Source organism: Oxyura jamaicensis, chromosome 24 (assembly GCF_011077185.1).
Source record: "Oxyura jamaicensis isolate SHBP4307 breed ruddy duck chromosome 24, BPBGC_Ojam_1.0, whole genome shotgun sequence".
Classification (NCBI taxonomy): Eukaryota; Metazoa; Chordata; class Aves; order Anseriformes; family Anatidae; genus Oxyura; species Oxyura jamaicensis.
In genome coordinates, this window is record NC_048916.1 from 4970736 (window position 1) to 4991346 (window position 20611).

Here is a 20611-nt window from a genome sequence, read left to right on the forward strand (position 1 = left end):
CTGGGGTGGGGGATAAAACCTGGCCAAAGAGGAGTTTTCTGAAGGGATGGTGCTGGTCTGGTGGAGGAGTCGGAGTGGGAGCAGCTTGTTTTTTTCTGGAGGGTGAAGATTGAAGTGATCCCTTGGAATAACAATGTTTTCCCTTTCTCCTACCTTCTTTCCCTCGCTGCCTTTGTCATGTCCCTTTGTTCCTCCCTTTTTCTCTCTCCTTGCCCCCTCTTCTCTGCCCGCTTCCTCCCCTTCCCTCCCCGTAACTCTTCCCTCTGCTTTCCCGTCCTGCTTTCCCCTGCTGCAGATGAGCCAGAAGTCACTATTGAGGGGTTCGATGGCAACTGGTTCCTCAATCGGAAGGATGTAAAGCTGATCTGCAAGTCTGACGCCAACCCCCCCGCTCACACCTACGAGTGGAAGCTGTAAGTACCCGCAGTGCTCCTGCTGTCCCCAGATGTCACCTTCCAACGGGGACAAGGAGCCTCTGCAGGGGGCTCAGCCACCCCTGCTCAGCCCACTCCCTGTCCCCTTGCTGTCACGGTGCCGCTCCAAGGAGAAACCCACCCCTGGGAGAGGAGGGATGGATGCTTGCAGTCGCTGGGGCTGCGCCCCTGCAGAAAGCTGGGAGCTGGTTCTGGTTTCCTGGAATATTTCTGCCAGCAGGGACTGGATTTTAGCTGAGCCACTGCTGTGGGACAGGCAGAGCTCATCCCCTGCCTTCCAGCCGGGTTTTCCCCAGCATCTTCCAGTTCAGAGGTGGGAGGAAGGGTAGTGGTGAGGATCCTGACCCCTGCCTCTGGGTGCTTGCTCAGCACCCAGCATAACCTCCTAGTACCATAACCTCCCAGTACCCTTCCACTGCAGTAATATTCTGCACTGGCGAGGCATCTGAGCTGTGGCACAGCACCACTGAGTGCTTCAGTACAAGTGAAAAAAAAAAAAACAACAACACAAATTTCCCTTCCTTAAAGGGGCACAAATAGCACAAAATTCCCCTGCATGTGGGAAAAAAAAAAAAAAAAAACCACTTTCCCTGGAACCGGCCCTGGCTGTGAGCAGGAGCTCCCCTCCAGAGCGCTCATCCCCACGCATCTGACATTAAACAGAAGTAATTCCTCGTCCTCCAGAGCTCCAGCTCTTGGCTGAGCACACTGAAGGGACTGAGCAGCGAGCGGGGGATGCCCGGGAAGCCGGGTGGGAATTGATGGAACCTGAGGTGCTTCTCCCTCCCTCTCTTCCTTTTCTACCAGCACTTATGTAGCTTTAAAAAAAAATAGAAAGATAAAATGGATCCTTTCTTCTTTTCATCTGGCATTTGTCATCAGGAAAGAGGCTCTCAAAATGGCTTTGCAAGGAGCTAGGCATATTCTCTCTCATTTTGCTTCCAGATCAAACTGCTCACAATGCAAGTCTGAAGAGGATTGTTTTTCTTGCTTTTTTTTTCTACTTCTCATCCCCAGCTGTCTCTGGTGGTTCTTCTAGCTTGATTTAAACTCCGAGGGGTCTCTCTGGTTCCTCTCAGCATTGCCAGGCAGGTGTTGGAGGCACCTTGTGGCACCCGGGGCAGAGGAGATGCCGGCTCCGGCTCTCTGTGCAACAGGGCCGGAGAACTGAGCTGATGAGAGCCCTGTGGGATGGAGCCGGGGACAGGAGGCAGGTTTTCTCTCAGCTTTTGGGCAAGTCATCCCTTTGTTCTGCTCTTTCATGCAAGGCTGAGCTCTTGCTGGGCTCCTGGGCACCAGGCTGTCCGCAGCAGGAGCTCACAGCCAACAGCACCAGCATCTCTAGCTCCTGCCCCGCAGCCATGCTGAAGGCAGGCTGAGAGCAGAAGCATGGGGCAACCCGCTGCCAGATTTCTCAGCCAGGTGATGTTCACATAGCCCGGGGCAGGAAAAAGGGTTAGCTACCAACGGGGCTCAAGCACAATGGGGGATGCAGGTGTCGGGGCTGAGCACGGCACAGCATCACCAGCTCTGGCGCTTCGTTTCCACACCTGGTTGGCACGCTGGGGGGAGGGGGGGGGGGAATAAATTCAGCTCTGGCAGAAATAATTCTGGGCAACTTCACATTTCTGAGCCAAGCACTGAGTTGGTTCCTCTGTGCTTGTGGGGTTGATGATTTAATTTTTTTTTAGCACTGGAAAGAAAGGCTTTCCTGTGAATTCTCCGTGAGCTGTGTGTGTGTCCATTTGTCTGTCTTTAACCTGCTGTCCTGGCGAGGGTTTCTTGATGTACAGCTAAGAGGCAGAGGGAGCATCAATACTTGGCTTTGAGGAAGACCTGTGGGGAGAAGAAGGGAGAGAGGGAGAGCACGGAATTAAAGAGTACAGGTTTCTAAGCCCAACAGCACTTCGATCCAATTTCCCAGCCTCTCCCTTTGGCACACTTGTTGGGTCAGTTAGGACGGAAAATAGAATTATTGACCTGAAAGAGGATGGAAAGGAAAGGTGGAGTGCAGCTGAAGGTAAGGAGAGGGCAGGCAGGAGGCAAGGAAAGCAGAGGGGGAGAGCGGGCAAGGCTGGCCCTGCTTCCTCTCCTCTCATTTCCCGGGGAGGAGCTGATAGAAGCAGCCCCAGCCTCCCTTAGCACCCCACAGCAGCTTGCAGGCGTGCCCTTGCCTTTGTAAATTCAGAGCCCTAATTCACCCCCCGGCAGAGGACCAAAATCAGGCTGCTCTGCTCCTCCATCAGCATCCCTGGCTCGATGTGGCTGGGGGGGGAATGCCCCTTTTTCTGACTCAGGTGTTTGCTCTCCGTATGTGCCCGTGTGTCTATATAGACATGCAAAATTTGCCCGTGTGCATTTAGGCCCTTCTTCACAAATATAATTACGCCCCATTATTGGCTTTTGTTTCTTACAAATTGCTGACAATATGTGCACATTTTTGTTGGGAGGAGGGGAAAGAATTACTTGAGTAATTTTTAATTGCCTAAGAGAAGTAATTACTTTACTTTGCTTCAGTAATTAAGAATAACCAGGCCATGTGTGTCGTTTCCTAACACACAGGCTTTTTCATTTTTATCTGCCTTTGTTCATTTATTCTGTGTACCTCTAGACTTAGCTTTGCATGATTCCAGTTTCACACTTCTCTGACTCTGCTGACACGGGCAGGCCAGCGATGGCAGGGCTGTAAATTAGCACCACTTTACTCGAGCTGGAGTTACAATTAACACCGGCTGATCAGCCGGGAGTTACACGGGCAGGAAATTGGAGGGAAGCAGGGTTAGGTTGCTGTCCCGTTCCCGTATTTTCCATCAAATGGGAAGTTAAGGCTGGAGAAACACCCTGAAGATGGGCCTGCTAGGGGTGAGCTACCTGGAAGAAACCCATCACCTGGCTGTTTTACCCCGTGCTTGCACCTGCGTGGGGATTGTGCTGGGAAATGAGCCACTTTAAGGCTCTCTGTGTTCTGGACGGGGAGAACATGGACTAAAAGCGCTCTGCATCCCATCAGCCAAACCCAAGGGGCTCGATGTGACCCAAATATTTCCAGTCTCTCTTGTAATCACGAGGGAGAACAAAAGATCCGTACAGAGCCGATCCTCATCACGCAAAGGATTTACCCCGGAGACACCCCAGACTTTACCCTGTAACGCTTCAGCCCGAGGGTTTGGTTTCACGCCTGACTATGTGGTCGTGGCCGGCTATTTTCCAGCCAGCACCACCAGCACCCGGACCTGCCCAAGGGCAGGAGCAGAAGCAGCATCACCCCTTGGCCCTCCCGAGCCACCACCTCCGGGCTCTGCCACGGTCTTTCTCTTCCCCTAGGCCAAACGGGACGCTGCCCGGGAGCGTGGAGATCCAGAACAACACCATCTACTTCAAAGGGCCCGTCTCCTACAGCGTGGCTGGCACCTACATCTGCGAGGCCTCCAACGCCATCGGGACCCGGTCGGGCTTGGTGGAAGTCAATGTCACAGGTAGGAAAGCACCTGGCGTGCTCTGAAAGAGGAGGAGGAGGTGGGGAGAGGAGGTGGGTGTGAGCTGCTGACACCCAGCGATGTCTTCTTTGTGTCCATCCGAACCCCTGGTGTCCCTAGGGGGGAGAGTCGTGGTGCAAAGGGAGCAGGGGCTCTTTGCTTTCTCCTGGGTTTGCTTGGATTTTTTCTCCTTTCCTCTCGTCGTCTTTTCCTTTCTTACACCAAGACGCGCTCGGTCTCGTTCCCCTCATCTGCTTTGGGCTCGGATGGCTCATTGGACGTGTTAAGAGCTAAGACGTGTCGGGGACGTGCTTGCTGGGAGGTGGAAGGAGTGGGATGAGGACAGAGGCTGCCACTGAAGCGGTGAAGCGTGAGATGGGCGAGTCATTTGTTCGGGTGTGTGGTGTTGCTGGGACGTGGTGCTGCGCGGGGCCCTGTGGGGTGGGGGAAAGGATTTGGCAAGCCGCAAATCAGCGCAGACACGGGAGGGGAAAAAACGAAGCGTGCAGATGTGTCAGGTGGAGACGGTGATGCCCAAAAACGAGCAGGGAAGTTCACCCCGCTTGCTGCAGGAGTGGTGGATGCACTGGGTCAGGAGGTGGCAGCTGGGCAGTGACCATAAGTTCTTGCACCAGGGAGGCTTGCCGTGGGTAAAGGAGCTCTCAGGGAGGCACAGGAGGGATCAAGCACCTGCCACAGCTGCCCAGGACACCTGCCTGGTCTCTGGGGCGATGCGCAGGGGCTCCATGGTGGGCTCCTCTGGGTGCCCCCTGTCCCCAGGTGACCACGGCCAGGCAGCAGGCAGCACAAGCTAGCCAGGCTCACGCTGGGTGCACAGGGGTGCTTGGGCTCCAGAGCTGTGCCCCCCGGGGCTGTGGGTGCACGGGGGGGGGGGGCTGGGGGGCAGCAGTGGTGACCGCTGAACTGGTGAAACTGGGGGGAACTGGGCTGCTGGCCTCCTGCAACCAGCCGTGACACCACAGCCGGCACCCTTGGCGCTGCCTTCCCCTCGCTGTGACGTGGGGGAAGCGGGCTAATCTTCCTCTATCCGAGCACTCGGAGGTCAATGGATGGGATGTGCTAATTAGATGCTAATTATGAAGTATTTATTTATGATCATTATCACTGTGGCAGGCCTTTAATTCACACCTCCTGTCCTGGATCCGTGCCTGCCGAGTTGTTCCTGGTACATGCTTTTGTCTGGGGGATTTTTTGTTTGCTGGGGGAAGGAACCAGACTGACAGAGCTCTTGGCTGAGCACCGACGTGGGGCAGCACCTGCCCTGCCCCATCCCTGCCCAAAACCCCCCAGAAAAGAGCAAGGTCATGGCCAAAACCCACCCAGCTGCTGGGGCTCTGCAAACTGCCAGCCCCACAAGAGCAGCACACCTCGGGCAGCTGTACGGCCACGGGCTCCTCGGGGGGCACGGGGTTTTGGTTCCCCCCAGCCTTCGGTGGATGCCCCCGTCCTGGTGGTTTTCAGAGGAGAGGCAGAGCGTCGTTCTCACGCTCAACCAGCGCAGCACTGGCGAGCAGATCGGGCACGGGTGGGGTTCCCAGGGAATAACGTTGGGTAGATGTTTGTCTGTAAAATCCCTGTTTATTCCCCAAAATCCAAATTGTGAACAAGGGGGACGGAGGGACGCTGCAGCAGCCCCTGCTAGGAGCAGGGAGCAACCAACACGCTAAGCCAGGGCTCCACCGTGTAAAAGAAAAAATAAAAACCACCACGCTTTTAATAATTCATTGGATCTGAATATGTTTATCCAGCTCTCCCTCAGGACCGATTAGGCCAGTGGTGGGGAGGGCTCAGCCGCCCTCTCTCAGCTATTACAGGTACATTTGTTTGGGTCTTGCAGGCAATTTAGGGATTGTCAGCGGACCACGAAACATCTTTCAAGAGATGCATGCCATAAACGGAGTTCAATCCAGTGAGCAGCCAGCCTGGGGAGAAAAAATTAAATAAAAAACACACACAAAAAAAAAGAAACACGGAAGGTTGATGCAGAGAAAAACCTGCAGCAGCCGCCCAGCATCCTCCATCCCAGCCCCTGGGAGGAGGAGCAGGGCTGGGTCAGCCCCGATTCGTTTCGGGGAGGGGGGAGACGGCTGCACGCTTCTGTTCGACTTCGAGTGTATTAAAGGGATTGATAAGTGGAAATTTAATATTTTATTCCTGCAATCTGTTCCTGTAATAGCTTCTCCTGCCTTGCAGGACCTTTGTCAGTCGCAGCCAAGCCATGTAGTGTGACATGTAGCTATTTATTACGGCCGGTTGGGTGACATAATAAAAGCCTGGGGGTTATGGACTGCCCGGGGCTGCCCGCGTGCCCTGCGTGCTTGCACACGCGTGTGGCAGCGCGGCACGGAGGGGAGGTCCCGTCCCTGTGCACGGCCGCGTGCGACCCCAAGAGCTGCACGCCTTTGGTGAGGCTGCCCTGCTGTGCAGCCGTGCATGAACGTCGGGGCATGGGCACGTGTGAGCATGCACGTGTTGGTGGGGACGTGCTGGGATGGATCTGCTGCCGTGCAGCAGCGCTTAGTGCCCTGGGATGTTATTGTGGTATGTCCTGGCCCTCGGGCACACGGGCTGGGGGCATCCCTGCGCTCGTGCCCTGGCTTCAGGAGGAGGGGGAGGGTGTCAGAGCATCGCCTCTCCAGCGGGCAGGCTTCAAAGCCGGGGGAGAATTGCAGGGTTGGAGCTGGTGGGTGCACCCCGTGTCGGCAGGGGACAGGGCTCCAGGTCACCCTGCAGAGCCGTGCGAGGACGGGAGGCTCCGTGCTGGTCCGTGCGGGCAGTGCCAGCCTCGTCGTGCTCTTGGGCAGCTCTGGAGCCCTGGCTGCGGGTGGGGGAGAGCTGCAGGAGCTGGCAGCAGGGAGTTATTTACACACCACCAGCCAGCCCAGCGCAGCAAGGTCACAGAGAACAGCCCGTGGGGTTGTGACGGGCTCCGAGCACGAGAAAAAGCGCTCTCTGGGCAGCATCACAGCCTGTCCCCCAGCAGGTGCACCCCAGCCCAGCCACCACCCAGCACCCGGGGCTGCTCCAGCCAGGAGGACGCAGGGCAGGGGGGCTAAGGGCAGCCGGCCGGGGGGGCTCTGCCTGATGCCGACCCTCCAGCTGGCGTCTGCTGCACCCCGTCTGCTGGCATCTGTGCCAAGGGCCCCCGCGGGAGCAGCTCCTGATTGACAAGCAGTAGGTGACCTGGCGGGGAGATTAAAACCTCAGGCTCTCCTGGCATCTGGCCTGAAAGCCGTCACACTCTGACACGCCAGCGGCAGCTGCTGCACTGCTGGATTAGGCGCCAGTGGTTTGTTCTCCCCCCTCTGCCTCCTCTCCTCCCCGCGCCGCTGCGGCACAAGGAGAGCAGGAGTGCCCTGCTCGGGGACGGGACGGCAGGACCAACCCCCAGCAGGAGGTGGGGTGCTGAGAAGGAAAAGGGCAGCGATGCCGCCAGGTTCTCCAACCAGCCCTGTCTGGGCTGGGGCAGGTCCGGAGGTTTCTCCCTGTCGTGACTCATGAGCAGAAGGGGTCAAAGTCCCGGGATGATTTGGCGTGGACAGTGCTCGCACGGACAGGTTGCCGCCAGCAATCTGTCTCCTAAAAATAATAAAATGAAGGCACTGTGTTTGCTTGGTGCCACCTGGGAGCTGGGAACCCGCTGCTTTTAGGGCTCCCGCTCCTCCCCGGAGCTGCTGCTCGCCCCTACCAGCTGCTGCTGCAGGGGGGGCTCTGCAAGGCAGCAGGAAATCCAGAGCCTTCCTCTGGAGGAGCTCCGTGCAAGGAGCAGCTTGGGCTGACACATCTCCGAAAGGTGATTTCTCGTGGAGTCTGACGTTTTCCTCAATGCCTCTGGCTCCAGCGAGAACCTCGCCTGGAGCTGATTTTCTCCTTGGCCCTTGTGATTGAAGGGAAGAGGATGGAACTGTGACTTCACGAAGAGACGTGGCCACAGGAAGCAGCACCTTGTAAGATATCCCAGCAGTGCGATGAGCAGGAGGGCTTTTGAAAGGGCTTTCCTGCATGTCATAGAAGAATAATCTGGTGGCTAAAAATACATTTATTTTTTTCTGATCAGGGCCCTTCCCGCCCTTGGGAGCAGGCTCTTGTCCCTGCGGGTTCTCTGATGTCTAATGAGGTTTAGGTCCCAGCTCTGCCGGGGATCCCACCTCGGATCTCTCCGAGAGCTGTGTGGTGGGGATAATTCTGCTCCTCCTCCATCAGATAGCACCAAAATTGGCCAGCAGGTTCAAAAAGCCGTAGCTGAGGGATGGATGGGCGGGCGGCGTGATCTGCATAGGTCCCTTTTTGTGCTGGAAACCAGCCATTATCAGAAAGGAGCGATTTTAACACATGTATTTTCTGAAGCCACCCTCGTGATGGGGACGGTCGGCTGCGCCCCTGGGTGCTGCCAGCTCCCAGTTCCCAGCAGCGGGAGAAGCCCCCGAGCCCCCTCCTGGGGGAGGCAGGAGCAGGAGCAGGATGCTGGAGGGATCAAAGGGAACCGGAGCGAAGCCCCGGGGCGATCCCCAACCTCCTCGCTCCCAGCTGCCGCCCGGAGCCCTGCGGGAGCTGGCACAGGGTCAGGGAGCTGGGCTGAAAGCAACAGCTGGCAGAGCCGGGCAGCGAGCAGATAGTGTTGCTGCTTTAATTCCTATTCACACAGCGCTCCCTGTTTTTATGAGGGCTGGGGGGGGTGGGAGCAGGAGGAGGGGAGGCTCTTTATGCTGGCATTAAAGCCCGGCTTGTTCCCCCCTCCCTGCGCTCTGCCGTCTCCTGTTTCCCCACTCCGCTTTTCACAGCGGCTTTAATTCTCTCCAGACTCTTCCTAATGGATTTTTCACGTGGGGGCCCCCAGCACGCTCAGGCATCGCACCGCTCTCCAAAAATTTCACGCGCCCCTCGGACACAAAAAGGGGATCCTTTTCCCACACTTCCCCCCCCCCCCCCCGCCCTCTCCCCGGCCCGCGCTTGCGCTCTCCTTTACACCCCGAGCACGAAAGCGGGTGGGCAGCACCCTGCCTCCCCTCTGCGGGGTTGGCAGAGCAGCATCCCGAGCCACGAAGGAGCCTGGCGGGGTCCTCGGTGTCCTTGTCGCAGGGCAGAGGCCACCCAAGGGTCCCTCTCCCATCCCGGCTCATCCGAGGAGGGTGCCCGGCGCCCAGAGGCCACGGAGAGGGGCGCAGGGAGGCGGCGGTGGTCTGCACCGCCATCCAGCGGCGGTGGCACGCCTCGGCCCGCCCTGGATCACTCTTTCCTCTTTTTTTTTACCCATTTCTGACCGCCCCCCCCCCAACACACCAGGCTTGGCCACGCTCCCCCTCTGCGCCCCTTGAGCCCCTCGGTCCCGCAGGCTCGGAGGGTGGGCGGCGGAGGGGGACCGGTTTGGGGAGGGAAGGGGTGATTTTGGCTGCGGGCTTCCCGTCTTTCTAATCCCTCTCTTCCCACGGTTTGGTTCGGTTTTCTCTGGCATGGGAAGTGGGCCACTGCGAGGAGGACGGGGACGGGAGCTGAGCAGAAAATAGGTTCAGCCGAAGAACGTGTGAAAGCCCGCGAGCGGCGCGTTGGCTGCCGTGTCCGCGGCGGTGGCCCTGGCACGGGGGTGGCACGTAGGCGAGCGTTATCTCGGGGGCGGGCAGCACAAAGGGCAGGAGAAAATAAATATATACGGGAGAGGTAGGAAAACATTCGCCCTTTCGTTCCGTGCCTCCAACCTGGGCTGATAACCAGGCTCGTAATGGGAAAACGGGCCAGGCGCCTTTGGAAGGAGCGCGCAGAGCTTCAGATCAGAGCTGTAGGTGGAGGAAAACATCACCGACATCGCCCCCGGGGTCTGGCCCAGCTCGCTGGCCCTTTCCCTGCTCCCTGGCAGCTCCAGGCTCTGGGGACTGGGCTCCACGGGGCTGCAGGGCTGGGGCGGGAGCTGGCACGGGCAGGGCTGGATGCTGCGCGGATGCTCGTGTGGTTGAAGCGGAGCCCTCGGCAGCCAGGACTAGCAGGGGATGGACGTGACATTTTCTTGCTGGCTCGGCAGAGGGGCTTTGCATTAAGCAGCTGGCTATGACAAGCCTTCTGTTGAAGCAACATGTGGTTTTGGCTTCCCAGAGCCCAGCCTCAGCTCCCTGTGCTGAAATGCATGCCCTCGCTCCTGCTCCGAGGGCTGGCTTTGGAAAGAGATGCTGACGCCTGCCTGCGCAGCATCTTTCTCCTTGTTCTGGCTGCAGCAGGGAGCCTTCCATCTGCCTGCCCCCCCCCCAGCCCGCTCTGCCCACTGTGCTGCTCCGCGCCTGCTTTCAGGCTCGTGAGGCTCTGCTCGAGGCAAGTCAGCGCTGCAGAAACCACGACGCCGTTGTTGGGATGATGTCTCGGGAAAGGCAGGGGTGAAACAGCTCTCAGGCACGAGCAAAACGTTTGCGCCAAAAAGATCAGGCCGGCGACTGCTCGGATTCAGAACCCTTGTCCAAAATGTGCAGCTGGTTTCTGGAACTGCCTCTGCGGAGAGGAAGCAAACTCTTTCCTCCCCTCTCTCTTCGTGGCTGGGCTGACTTGTGCTGCAGGGCAGCCCACTCCCTGCACTGCTCTGCCTTGTTCAGGATTTCCTGCCCTAACACAGAAGCTTGGCTGCATGCCACTTGGTGCTTGAAGCCTCCCGGACACCGCTGCTCGACGGGCAGTTGGAGAAAGAGAGCAGGATTTGGCCAGGGGCTGTGACTGCGCCGAGGGAGGGCTGGGAAGGGTGTCTTATGTCCTGGATCAGACTCTATCTGTGCCGAAAAGCATGGCTCAAACTGCATGAAAGAGGAGGGAGCTGCTTTCCCATCTCTCTTCTTCTCCTTTTAGCCTTGTTTGTTTATGAGCGGGTCAGGGTGTCTGTCGGAACAAGATTAGCTTGAGCAGTGGCACCGTGCCGGCCACAGGAGCAGAAGGGGGGGGGAGGTTGGTGTCCCTGCGCCGCCGGGCAGCCAGCCCCGACCCCGAGCATCACCGCGTGTCCGGGGGGTGTGTGTGGGGGCAACGAGGCGCTGCTGCCCTCGGGGTTGGGCTCAGGGTGGGCTGGGATGCCGAGGAGGGGGGAACATGGAGCACCGCAGCCGCTCGGTGCCCGCTGCTGGGTGGGTTTGGGGTCCTGCTCCCTGCGCCGGAGCATCTTCCAGGGCTGTCGGTACGCGTGAAACCTCCCCGGAACACGGAAAGCGCCCGGACCGATGGCATTGGGGGTGTGGGATCCGAGCACGCCTGGAGGAACTGGGAGGGGTGGGGAGGGAAACGCCGCTTCCAGCCTGCTGGGCTCCTGCATGCAGCTTGGCGAGCTTGGCACGGCATGGCCGCATCCCCTTGCTGGGGCAGAGCTCCCGCTCTGAGCCCTGCTCCGACGCACCCTTCTCCCCTTTCCCTGCTTTTTCCCTTCCCTGTTCCTTACCCTCATCTTCCCACCCCCCTCCACCCACCCCCCTAAACAAACAAAACAAACAAAAAAAAAAAGGCAATGAGAGCATGGAGGGAGGGCGCGTTTCCGCATGGTTTGACACTGTTCCCCCTTCCATCTGTCTTTTCCTACCCAGAATTTCCCTACACCCCGTCTCCAATCGATGATCGCAAATCCATGGTGCAGCCGAACATCCCCACCCCCGTGATCGGGGGCATAGTGGGAGGCGTCTCGCTGGTCCTGGTGGTGGCCGTGGTGCTCTTTGTGGTACTCCGGCGCCGGCGTCACACCTTCAAGGGTGACTACAGCACAAAGAAGCACGTGTACGGCAACGGCTACAGCAAGGCCGGCATCCCGCAGCATCACCCCCCCATGGCCCAAAACCTGCAGTACCCCGACGACTCGGACGACGAGAAGAAGCCGGGCCCGCTGGGCGGCAGCACCTACGAAGACGAGGACGAGGACGCGGGAGGCGAGCGCAAGCTGGGCGGCCCCAACAAGTACGAGGAGGACGCCAAGCGGCCTTACTTCACGGTGGACGAGGGCGAGGCGCACCCCGAGCCCTACGACGAAAGGACACTCGGCTTCCAGTACGACCCCGAGCAGCTCGACATCGCCGAGAACATGGTGTCGCAGAACGACGGATCCTTCATTTCCAAAAAGGAGTGGTACGTGTAGCTCGCCTCCTGGCTCCAGCCACGCGCCCGCACGCAGACACGCGCCCGCCAGCTCCCCCCGCGGCGCCGCCGAGCCCAGCGGGGCCCCCGCGCCCCCCGCACGCCCCCCACGGACTTCGGAGGCTCCGGCGAGCGGGTGTGGGGGGACACGGCGGGGGGAAAGCTTTGCTTACGGATTGTTTTTCGTTTTGTTTCTTTTTTTTTTTTTTTGGCGGGGGGGACGGGCCGGGAGGTGGGAGGTCGGGTAATTATTTTCTCGGTTTTGGTTTTGCCTTTTTAATTTCTCTCGACGACTTTTTTCGTCCCCTTCTGTGGTGTTTGTAATGGTCGGTGGCGTAGGTGTTACTATTTGCTTTGACGACTGGTGCCCAGCCTGTATATTACACTCTGTTCGTGTCTTCATAGCTCAGGGGGCCCTTCGGCCCCGCGTCCCTCCCCAGGGTTCCTCCTCCCACTTCCACACCCCTGAAACACTGGAATTTGTTTGTATGTTGTCGTCTTCTTCTTTGTTTTCACCCGGGGAGGGGGCCAGCCGGGCTGTCCGCAGGACAGAGGCCAGAGAAGCTCGTGGCGAAGGAAACGGAGGTGCCACTGTCGGGTGGAAGGACTTTTCTTCCTGAGCACGGTGTTCCCAGCGGGGTCTGGGTGCTGTTCCCATCGCCCGCTGCACGCCTGGGGGACCCGCTCCCAGGTTTTAACGACTCAATAAAAGGAAAATGAGGAGAGAAGGGGGGAGGAAAGCCCCAAAACCAGCCCCGGGTGTGCGGGCTGATAGCAGGGCAGGGAACCGGAGCTGCCATTCTCCTCCTCCCATTTATCACCTCCTGCCTTTTCATTTTCCGTCTTTGCTGGAGCGTTCATTTTAAAGGAAAGACGAGGAGTATTTATTGCTGACATTTTTTCCCCCCCCGCCATGGCTCGCAGCAGCGCTGGCCCCTTCTCTGCTGCTCTGGCTGCGGGCGCGCATCCTGCAGCCTCCAGCCCCGGGCTGCACCCGGGGGGGGGGGGGGGGGGGCAGCGCTCCCACCCTGCCCACGGTGCTGCAGGGGCTCGGGACAGGCCCCGTGCTTTTATCATACCACTAAGACTTAATTGTCATGTGTTTACACTTGATTTTGTTCGTTTTTTTTCTCTTCCTCTCGGTCAGAGCGTGCGGGCGGCTCTTAATTCTTCCAGCAGCAGCCCTAGCCCGTAGATGCGTTGCTTCGCCTGCATTGATCGCCACTTTTCCGATATCCTCTCCCTCGGATCAGCAACGCCGCGGTAGATAGGGCAGGAGGGAGTGAGCCTGGGGTATTGATCTCGTCCTCCTTCCCCCGGGCCCCTGCGGTGGGATGGGGGCTCGGACTGCTGCTCTCTCTGCTCCGTGGGTAAATGGGACTCCAGGCTCCCGGACCCTCTGACACCTTATCCAAATCAGACTCACTGGGTTGGGGATTATCGCTCTTCTTTTTTTTTTTTTTTAATTTTAATTTTATTTTTTTTGTTTCGTTTTTTAATTTGATGTATAAATAAATCTTTTGTTTGAAAAGAACCCCCCAGTTCTCCGAGCTGTGTTATCACGCACACCTAAAAATAGCGGGGCTGATTCTCCTCCTGCCTTCCCCGCTGGGTTTTGTTCCCTCGCATCCAGCGGTTATCCTGCTGCAGGAGGCCGGCTGCGGAGCCAGACCCACGCGGATGAGTCAAGGTCAGCTCTCTGATCCAGGCGGCCTCCGCTGCTTTCCTCGGGCGTGCGGCGCCCGGGCCAGGCAGCATGGAGCTCAGCCCCAGCCACCCGCAGTTTGCAGCTCGCTTTTATTGCACGAGCGGTGTACGGGAGTGGGAAATCCGATTGCTGCCCCGGAATCGTGCTGCTGTTCCTGCCAGCCCTGCCTGCTTCCTGCCCGCCTCAACCTGAAGGCTGACCCTTACCAAAACACGGCCGGACCTTCCCGTGTCCCCCCACCGCCAGCAGGAGCGCCCCACAACCAAGCAGCCCCCGTAGGGGATGAAACCTCTGCCATCCCCCCCGTAACAGATTACATGAGGATGTTGCACGCCGCGGGGGCCGGCGGCGATTCTTCCACCTCCTGCAGTGCTCCCAGGAGGGCTGATCTGGCAAAATCGCCTTGCGCTGGCTCCCCAGCACTGCAGAGCCCCCCGACTGCCCCCAGTTTGCTGATGCTGTAGTTATTACCCTCCCTTTGAGGCGTCATTTTGGGGTGCAGCCTCCTTGGCTTGTCCATTGCCCATGTGGGGGCTCGGGAGAACAGGGGGCTCGGAGGAAGAAGAGGAGATAGCGGGTGGTGCATCGCCAGGGTTCCTTGGTCCTTTCCTCTCCTCCTCACCCCTGGGCCCTTTGGCATCCGTCCCTCCCTTGGTGCACTTGTCCCCAAACGCCACCTCAGGGCAGTGATTTGCTTCTTGCCGTCCCCTGCGAGGTCAGCTAACTGGCCGAAAGACTCTTGGGGTGGTAATTACCAAGTGATTAGCCATTAATCTATAGCGAGGTGGAAGAAAGAAGTGTGTGTGGGGGGAAAAATAGCGCCGCAGATTGATGTTTCATCTGAGAGCTGTTTTGATCCGGTAATAGCCTCACCCCCTCCTCTGGGTTAAATTGCTCGGAGGGGGCCCCTGCGGGTAATTAGAGCAGGGCTTGCTCCGGCTGCAGGATAAAAGCCGTCCCTGTCCCCACCTCACACGAGGCTGGGCTCACCAGGGGTCCCACCAGGAGCCCCTCCAGCTTCCCAGGAGGGTCTCAGCTGACCCAAACCCCAATCCCCTGCTTCTCCGCTCCCCTGCCATCAGAAAGTGCTGAGGAGGTGTAACACGGCCCCACTGGGTCCGACCGAGGGCGGGCAGGAGGCTGGGACCCCCTCAGAGCACGTCCCTGTCCTCGCCCATCCATCGCCTGCTGTGGGATGGCATCACCCTGCCTTGCCTAGGTGCCAGGAGCTGCTGGAAATGCCCCGACTGATGCTGCAGCTCCTTAGCTGAGTTGGCTTTGGGCTTGGAAGGGGTCCCCAGACAGCACCAGCGCCCTGCTCGGGGACCCCAGCTGCTGGCAGAGTGCCTCGGAGGCAGGGACAGCTGCCTTACCTCCACTCAAAGGGATGGAGCATCGTGCGGGTCCTTTCCCGGGGTTCCTCCTTGTGGAAAAACACAGCGTGGCGCTTCTCCCTCCCCAAACCTCGACCCCGGGCAGCAATTTGGGGCAACACCGCAGCACCTCTGGAGTCAGCCGGGAGGGCAGGAGAGGTGAGCAGGGAGCCGGGGGCTGCCCCGAGCCCCCCGGGCATCCTGGTGGAGCTCTCCCAGCTAGAAAAAGGCCGAGCCCCAGCCCCTTCCCTCCGTGTGCTCAGGAGCAGGCACTTCGGTGTCACAACCCCAAACGATCCTCCTGGTTATGTACAAAGACACCCCAGCTGTTTTCCTGCTGGGGCTTCCATCTAGGATTATTCCTAGCAATTCACCCTAGTGATGTTATTTTCCCTTATTTAATTACAATTTTTTTCCCCCCACGGTTGTTAAATCATTTTCATTCGGTCCAGGGGAAAAAAAAATAAAATAAAACCTGAAGGTTTCTTTAGTAAAAAAAAAAATCAAACTCGAATGGTAGCACCAAATTGATTGCAAAGACACGAGGGACAAAGGGAGCCATTTTCCTGGTGTTGAGTCAAAAGGAAAAAAAAAAGAAACACAACTGTTCAGCAGAAATCACCGAGGGGCTGAGGGAGAGAGAGAGAGACTCAAAAGATTGATCTCCAAGCAATTAGAGAAGGGAATGCAATTAGAAAGGGGGCTGCAGATCTCCTCCGCTGTTTGCCTTTCCCGTGCACACGCACACGCACGCCGACGTGGGCAGTGTGAGCCTCAAAGCTCAGAGGGAAAGCCCCCGTGGCCGAGAGGACGGGAGCTGGGTGAGGGCATCGTGCCGGCGGCTGCACGAAGCTGGGGGGGTCCGAAATGGGTCGGGGGTCCCAGGATGGGGAGAAGCAGGGGGGGTGCTGGCGGTGAGGGGCTCGCGGTGGCAGCCGGTGCTGCGGGGAGAGCTCCGGGGCCACGAAATGTGCTTGGGGTGAAGGCAACAGGCGTGCGGAGCCGGATCCTCGCTGGCACGCCCCGGTGCTGGCCGAGGTGTTCTCGCTGAGGATCTGCTTTGTCTTTTCCTTTGCCTCTTTTATTTTATTTTTTTAAAACGTGATTCCTTAGCTCCGGTGATTTTATCTCGTTTTCTTCTTCCTCTTGCTGTAATTATCAGTGTGGAATAAAGACTGCAGACAAACAGCCCCAACCCCACTTCTTCTTTTTTTTTTTTTTTTTTTTTATCTGTGTTGTAAGTGCTTTTGTAAAAAAGAAAAAATAAAAATAATAATAATGTAATGGACTTTTATGATTATTATTTTTGTTTGTTTGTTTTTTGTTTTCCACCCTTTGTAATAATTTGTTTGTTTGGGGTCCAGGGGGACATTCTCATGGTTATAATTTGTGTGGGCGGGGTGTTGCATCACCCTTCCTTTTACTTGTACAAAAAAAAAAAAAAAAAACAATAGTGGCTCAGCTGTGGAAAAAAAAAAAAATGTACTTTTTTATAAATAAAGAATTTTAAAAGAAGAAACGTTCCCCTCTTTTTGTGCACCTCCGGCCGCGTCCTTCTGCATCCCGTGGCTCGTGGCTGTCAGGAGAGGCGGGGGCAGGAATGGCAGCTGCTCCCCAGCATCCCGGGGCTGCTCCCGTGCTCTGCAGTGCTTCGCAGTGGGAATTCCTTGCGGATGGAGGCAGAGGCTTACGGGATCTCCAGAACAAGTCTGGAGATCTTGGAAGCCTCCTGAAAACAACATCCGAGAAGGTGGACACGGAACGATGGCTTTTGTGGGTGGTATGATGGGAAATTCTTGGGCAATGGATTCAAAATAAATAAAAGTAGAGGTTTTTTTTTTCCCTGTTTATAGTGTAAAAAAATAAAAGGAGTTGTTTTTTTACCCTGTTTACAGTGTAAAAAGGGAAATTCCTTGTCAAAGGATGCGGCTGAGGCTGAAACGTAGCCAGGGCTAAGTGGCTGGGCCAGGACACCAGGCTGGGACAACCTTTGGGCTGAGGTTGTAGGATGCTCCTGCAGCACAGCGCTTGGCTACCATGGCAATCGGGCACCGGAACCGTGTAAAAGCTGTAGGGATGCCCGGGGTCCTTCGGGAGCAAAGATCAGCCGGGTCCCTGCTTTGCCTTTCCCCTTTCGTGGCTGTGAGCACACCCTGCAGAGGCAGCCTTGTTCCCAAAGATCAAGGCAGGCAGCCTGCGAGTCCCGGGGTTTTGCAAGGGAGTGAGAGACAAAGGAAGCAAAGGATCAGAGAAAATGTGCACGGTCTTCCTTGCGCTGATATCCACAGGTGCTTTGCCGTGCCTCTGGCCTGGAGAAGGCTCCCGGGGAAAGCATCCTTGTGCCCGACTGCAGCACGTGGCTCGCTGCTGGAGGCACGAACCAAAACCCAGCACTCGCCGCCACTGGGGGAGAGGACGAGGGATCCTGAGCCACGTCTGAACCTGACCCGGTCTCCTCTGTGAAGGGAGGAGCTGGACGGAGAGGGAAGGGTTGGGGTTAGGCACCAAGAGAGGTGCGGTGCAGCCCGTGGGCTCCCCGTCTGCAGGCACAGCAGCCGGGGTCGCTGGTGGATGGATGGATGGATGGATGGATGGGTGGATGGACGGACAGACGGATGGATGGGTGGATGGATGGGTGGGTGGATGCTCTGTGTGTGCCTGGCAGGCTCCTTCCTGGAGCCCTGCCCTTGAGCATCACCCCCAAATGTGAAGGGAGAAAAGCCAGAAAGACTCATCATCAGGCTGTGCCGTGGCCAAGGGAGTTGGGAGCGCTGTCCGGGCTGGATCTGTGTGTTCCTGTAATTACCGCCCTTGTTTCCCCCTTTCTGCCAGCCCCTCCTAGGAAGGACAGATGTTGGAAGCGTAGCTTTGCTTCCGCTGCAGCCGCTCGGGTCAGGAGCCCCAGGAGGGGAGCATCCCACAGGGCTGGAGCCCCCGCAGCTGGCCCAGCCCCATCAGCCAAGTCTGGGGTGGGGGCAAAGGGGAGGAAGGAAAGGAGATGTGAGGGTCGAGGATGGTAAAAAGGGGAGGAGGCGCTGCCTTTGCCCGTGGTCCTGCTGGGATGAGCCCCTGGGAAATGCCACGCTGATTTCCCAGGCCGTGCCTTAGAGTTAAGCGATGATGGATAAAACCCATGGCAGGGGGCCTCTTCTGGGCAGCTCGGGTTGCAGAGCGCTGAGCGCGGCAGGAGCTGACTCCCCTGGAGCACCCCCACGTCTCGTGTTTCTCTGGAACAAAACAGAACCACGTTGGGGGCAGGAACGCCAGCAATGCATGCAGGAAAGGTGGCAGCGTGGCTCGGGTCTCTTCTCAAAGCCACAGCTCTGCAGGCGAGCACTGCTGGCCACGAAAGCAACTTCAGAGGCCGGTCAATGAGCAGAGAGGCAGCGGAGGAGCGAGGTCAGGGTGGCCGGGGATGAACAAAGAGATCGTGTTTGTTCTGGCAGCGAGCTCCGAGCAAGCAGCAGGAGATGTACCTGCCTGGAGCTGGCTGCGCAGCAGGTGCAGGGCAGAAATATTCATGATGAAGGTACAGAGCCAGGCTCCCGTTTGGTGTAAGCACACCCAACTTCTCTGACCACGACGGAGTTACGCTCATTGCCAGCCACGCAGATTAACGTAGCCTAAGGAGGGTTTGTAGTGAGAGTGAGACACAGCCCTGCGTAATCAGGGAATTACCAGGCAACCTGTCCGACACCCCCGGGCACCGGCACCTGCGAACGTCCCTTCTAGCTGGGACTGAAGCCTTGCACGCTGCTCACAACCAGGTGGATCTCTTGGGGACCCACTTCTGTGGCTGCAAGGGCCAGAGATTCCCAGTTCCCTGCGAGGTGAGAGGTTCGAGGCAGAGCTCTCGAGGTCACACATCCCTCCGAGCCCCCTGCAGCTGGTGCCCAAAAAGTCGAACCGAGAGAACCTCGCTGGTTCAGAGCAGCGCTGGGGGAATTGCTTGTAGTAACAAATACATCTGATTAATTTTTTTTTTCCCCGTGTTTTCAGATTATTTGCGAACTTGAGTTTGATTTGTACGAACGTATTTGTTAGAGGAAATTGCTTTATGCAAATGTATTCCAGCTGGGGGACCTGTGACACCGAGAAGTGCTGTTGAGCCTCAGATGCCCTCCGTGGTGCCTGGCAGAAGGCGAAGGGGGGCTGGCTCACTCCTCCTCCGAACAAGGCATTTCACAGCCTTCCCGGACGTGTTTGGATGCAGGCTCCCTCTTACATGGTGTTTGCAGAACAAGGATCAGCCTGTAAAATATCAACGGGTGTTGCACTCCTAAAATTTTACATACCAGCTCGCAGAAAGAAGAGAACCAGGCGTGCCTGCACAAGCAAAGCAGGGGCACTGCGAATGTGATTTAAATGTGCATGGAAAAGGTTGCATCGGCCCCGGGGGGGGGAAGGAAAAGCCCTAATTTAGGGATAGGGGTCTTCCCCCTTGCGGAAAACCCTGCCCTGTGGCTTGCTGGGGGGCTCAGGAGGAGCAATTCTGTGCTGCCAAAATCCCTGGAAATGAACAAGGACCAAATCCTAACGGACCCCCCTGAGCATCTGGGATGGGAAAGGCTTTCTCTCGTTCATTCATGCCTCTTCACCAAGCCTTTTTCTAGCCTCGCACCCGAGTGCTGGCTACATCTGGGGCTACGCAAAGCAGATGTAGCTTCTCCATCCATCGCGAGCCCCACGGAGAGAGGTGCCTGAACGTTTCTATTTCTCCCTTATCTCTCGGCTCCTCTCAAACTCCTGCCAGCCTGTTTATCTCACAGTTTTGAAAAGAAAATTGCCAACTTCACACCTGTCAGGTTTAACTGATTGCCTGTCGCTTGGAGGGAGGGAGCCCATCCGTATGGCCCTGGCCTCACAGGCTCGGCTCGCCAGGGGAAACATCTCCATCCCTCGAGGAACGAAATGCTTCATTTCCCATCTCCCGGCCTCATTTCATTGTCCTGCTGGAGCTCCCAGCCCTTTCAATTACCGCTTTACAACAATAATGAACAGGAGCTTTCCGCTGGCACGCAGCTCTGTCCACCCGAGGAGCTGGAACACATCCTCCGAGGTCCGCGATCCCCCCACTGCGCAAAAAGTGCCCTCGCCCGGCGGCGATGCAGAGAAGCGATGTGATTTCGGCAAAAGTGTGGAGGGAACCAGGGACAAGGCTCGGGGAGGAGCTCAGAAGAGCTAAATCCTTACCTTCTGCCCATCAGATCTATACAAATACACATTATTGCCCTCCCCAGCAGGTGCCTTGCCATGGGTCCGGAGCATCTCCCTTCCCTTTTCCGCTCCAAAATGCAAGAGATTTAATCCCAGCTGTGCCCCCCCCGGCAGCTTAACCAAGGAGGAGGTGGGAGAAGGAGCGGGGGCACCCAGCCCAGCTGCTGCCAGCTGTGCGAGGTCCCCGGCTGCGGGCTGGATGCTGCAGCTGCCTGGGATTACCGATGGATACCGGGGTGGGAATGCCGAGGCTGAACGGCTCGAGTAAACACTGCCGAGCAGTCCAGAAATAATGGCACG

At 57.6% G+C, this 20611-nt stretch overlaps 1 protein-coding gene across 5 annotated transcripts in view; it reads left to right on the forward strand.

Moving 5' to 3' along the window:
• NECTIN1 (nectin cell adhesion molecule 1) overlaps positions 1-20611 on the forward strand; it is an 86532-nt gene that overhangs the window by 40650 nt on the left and 25271 nt on the right. For 4 of the 5 annotated variants that reach the window (XM_035346051.1, XM_035346052.1, XM_035346055.1 and 1 more), the window contains exons 4-5: positions 296-413; positions 3759-3910. In XM_035346051.1, the coding sequence (XP_035201942.1) occupies positions 296-413; positions 3759-3910 (270 nt within the window). Of the gene's footprint in view, positions 1-295; positions 414-3758; positions 3911-11472; positions 12503-20611 lie in introns of those variants that run through there. The other variant, XM_035346053.1, reaches the window with a different exon arrangement.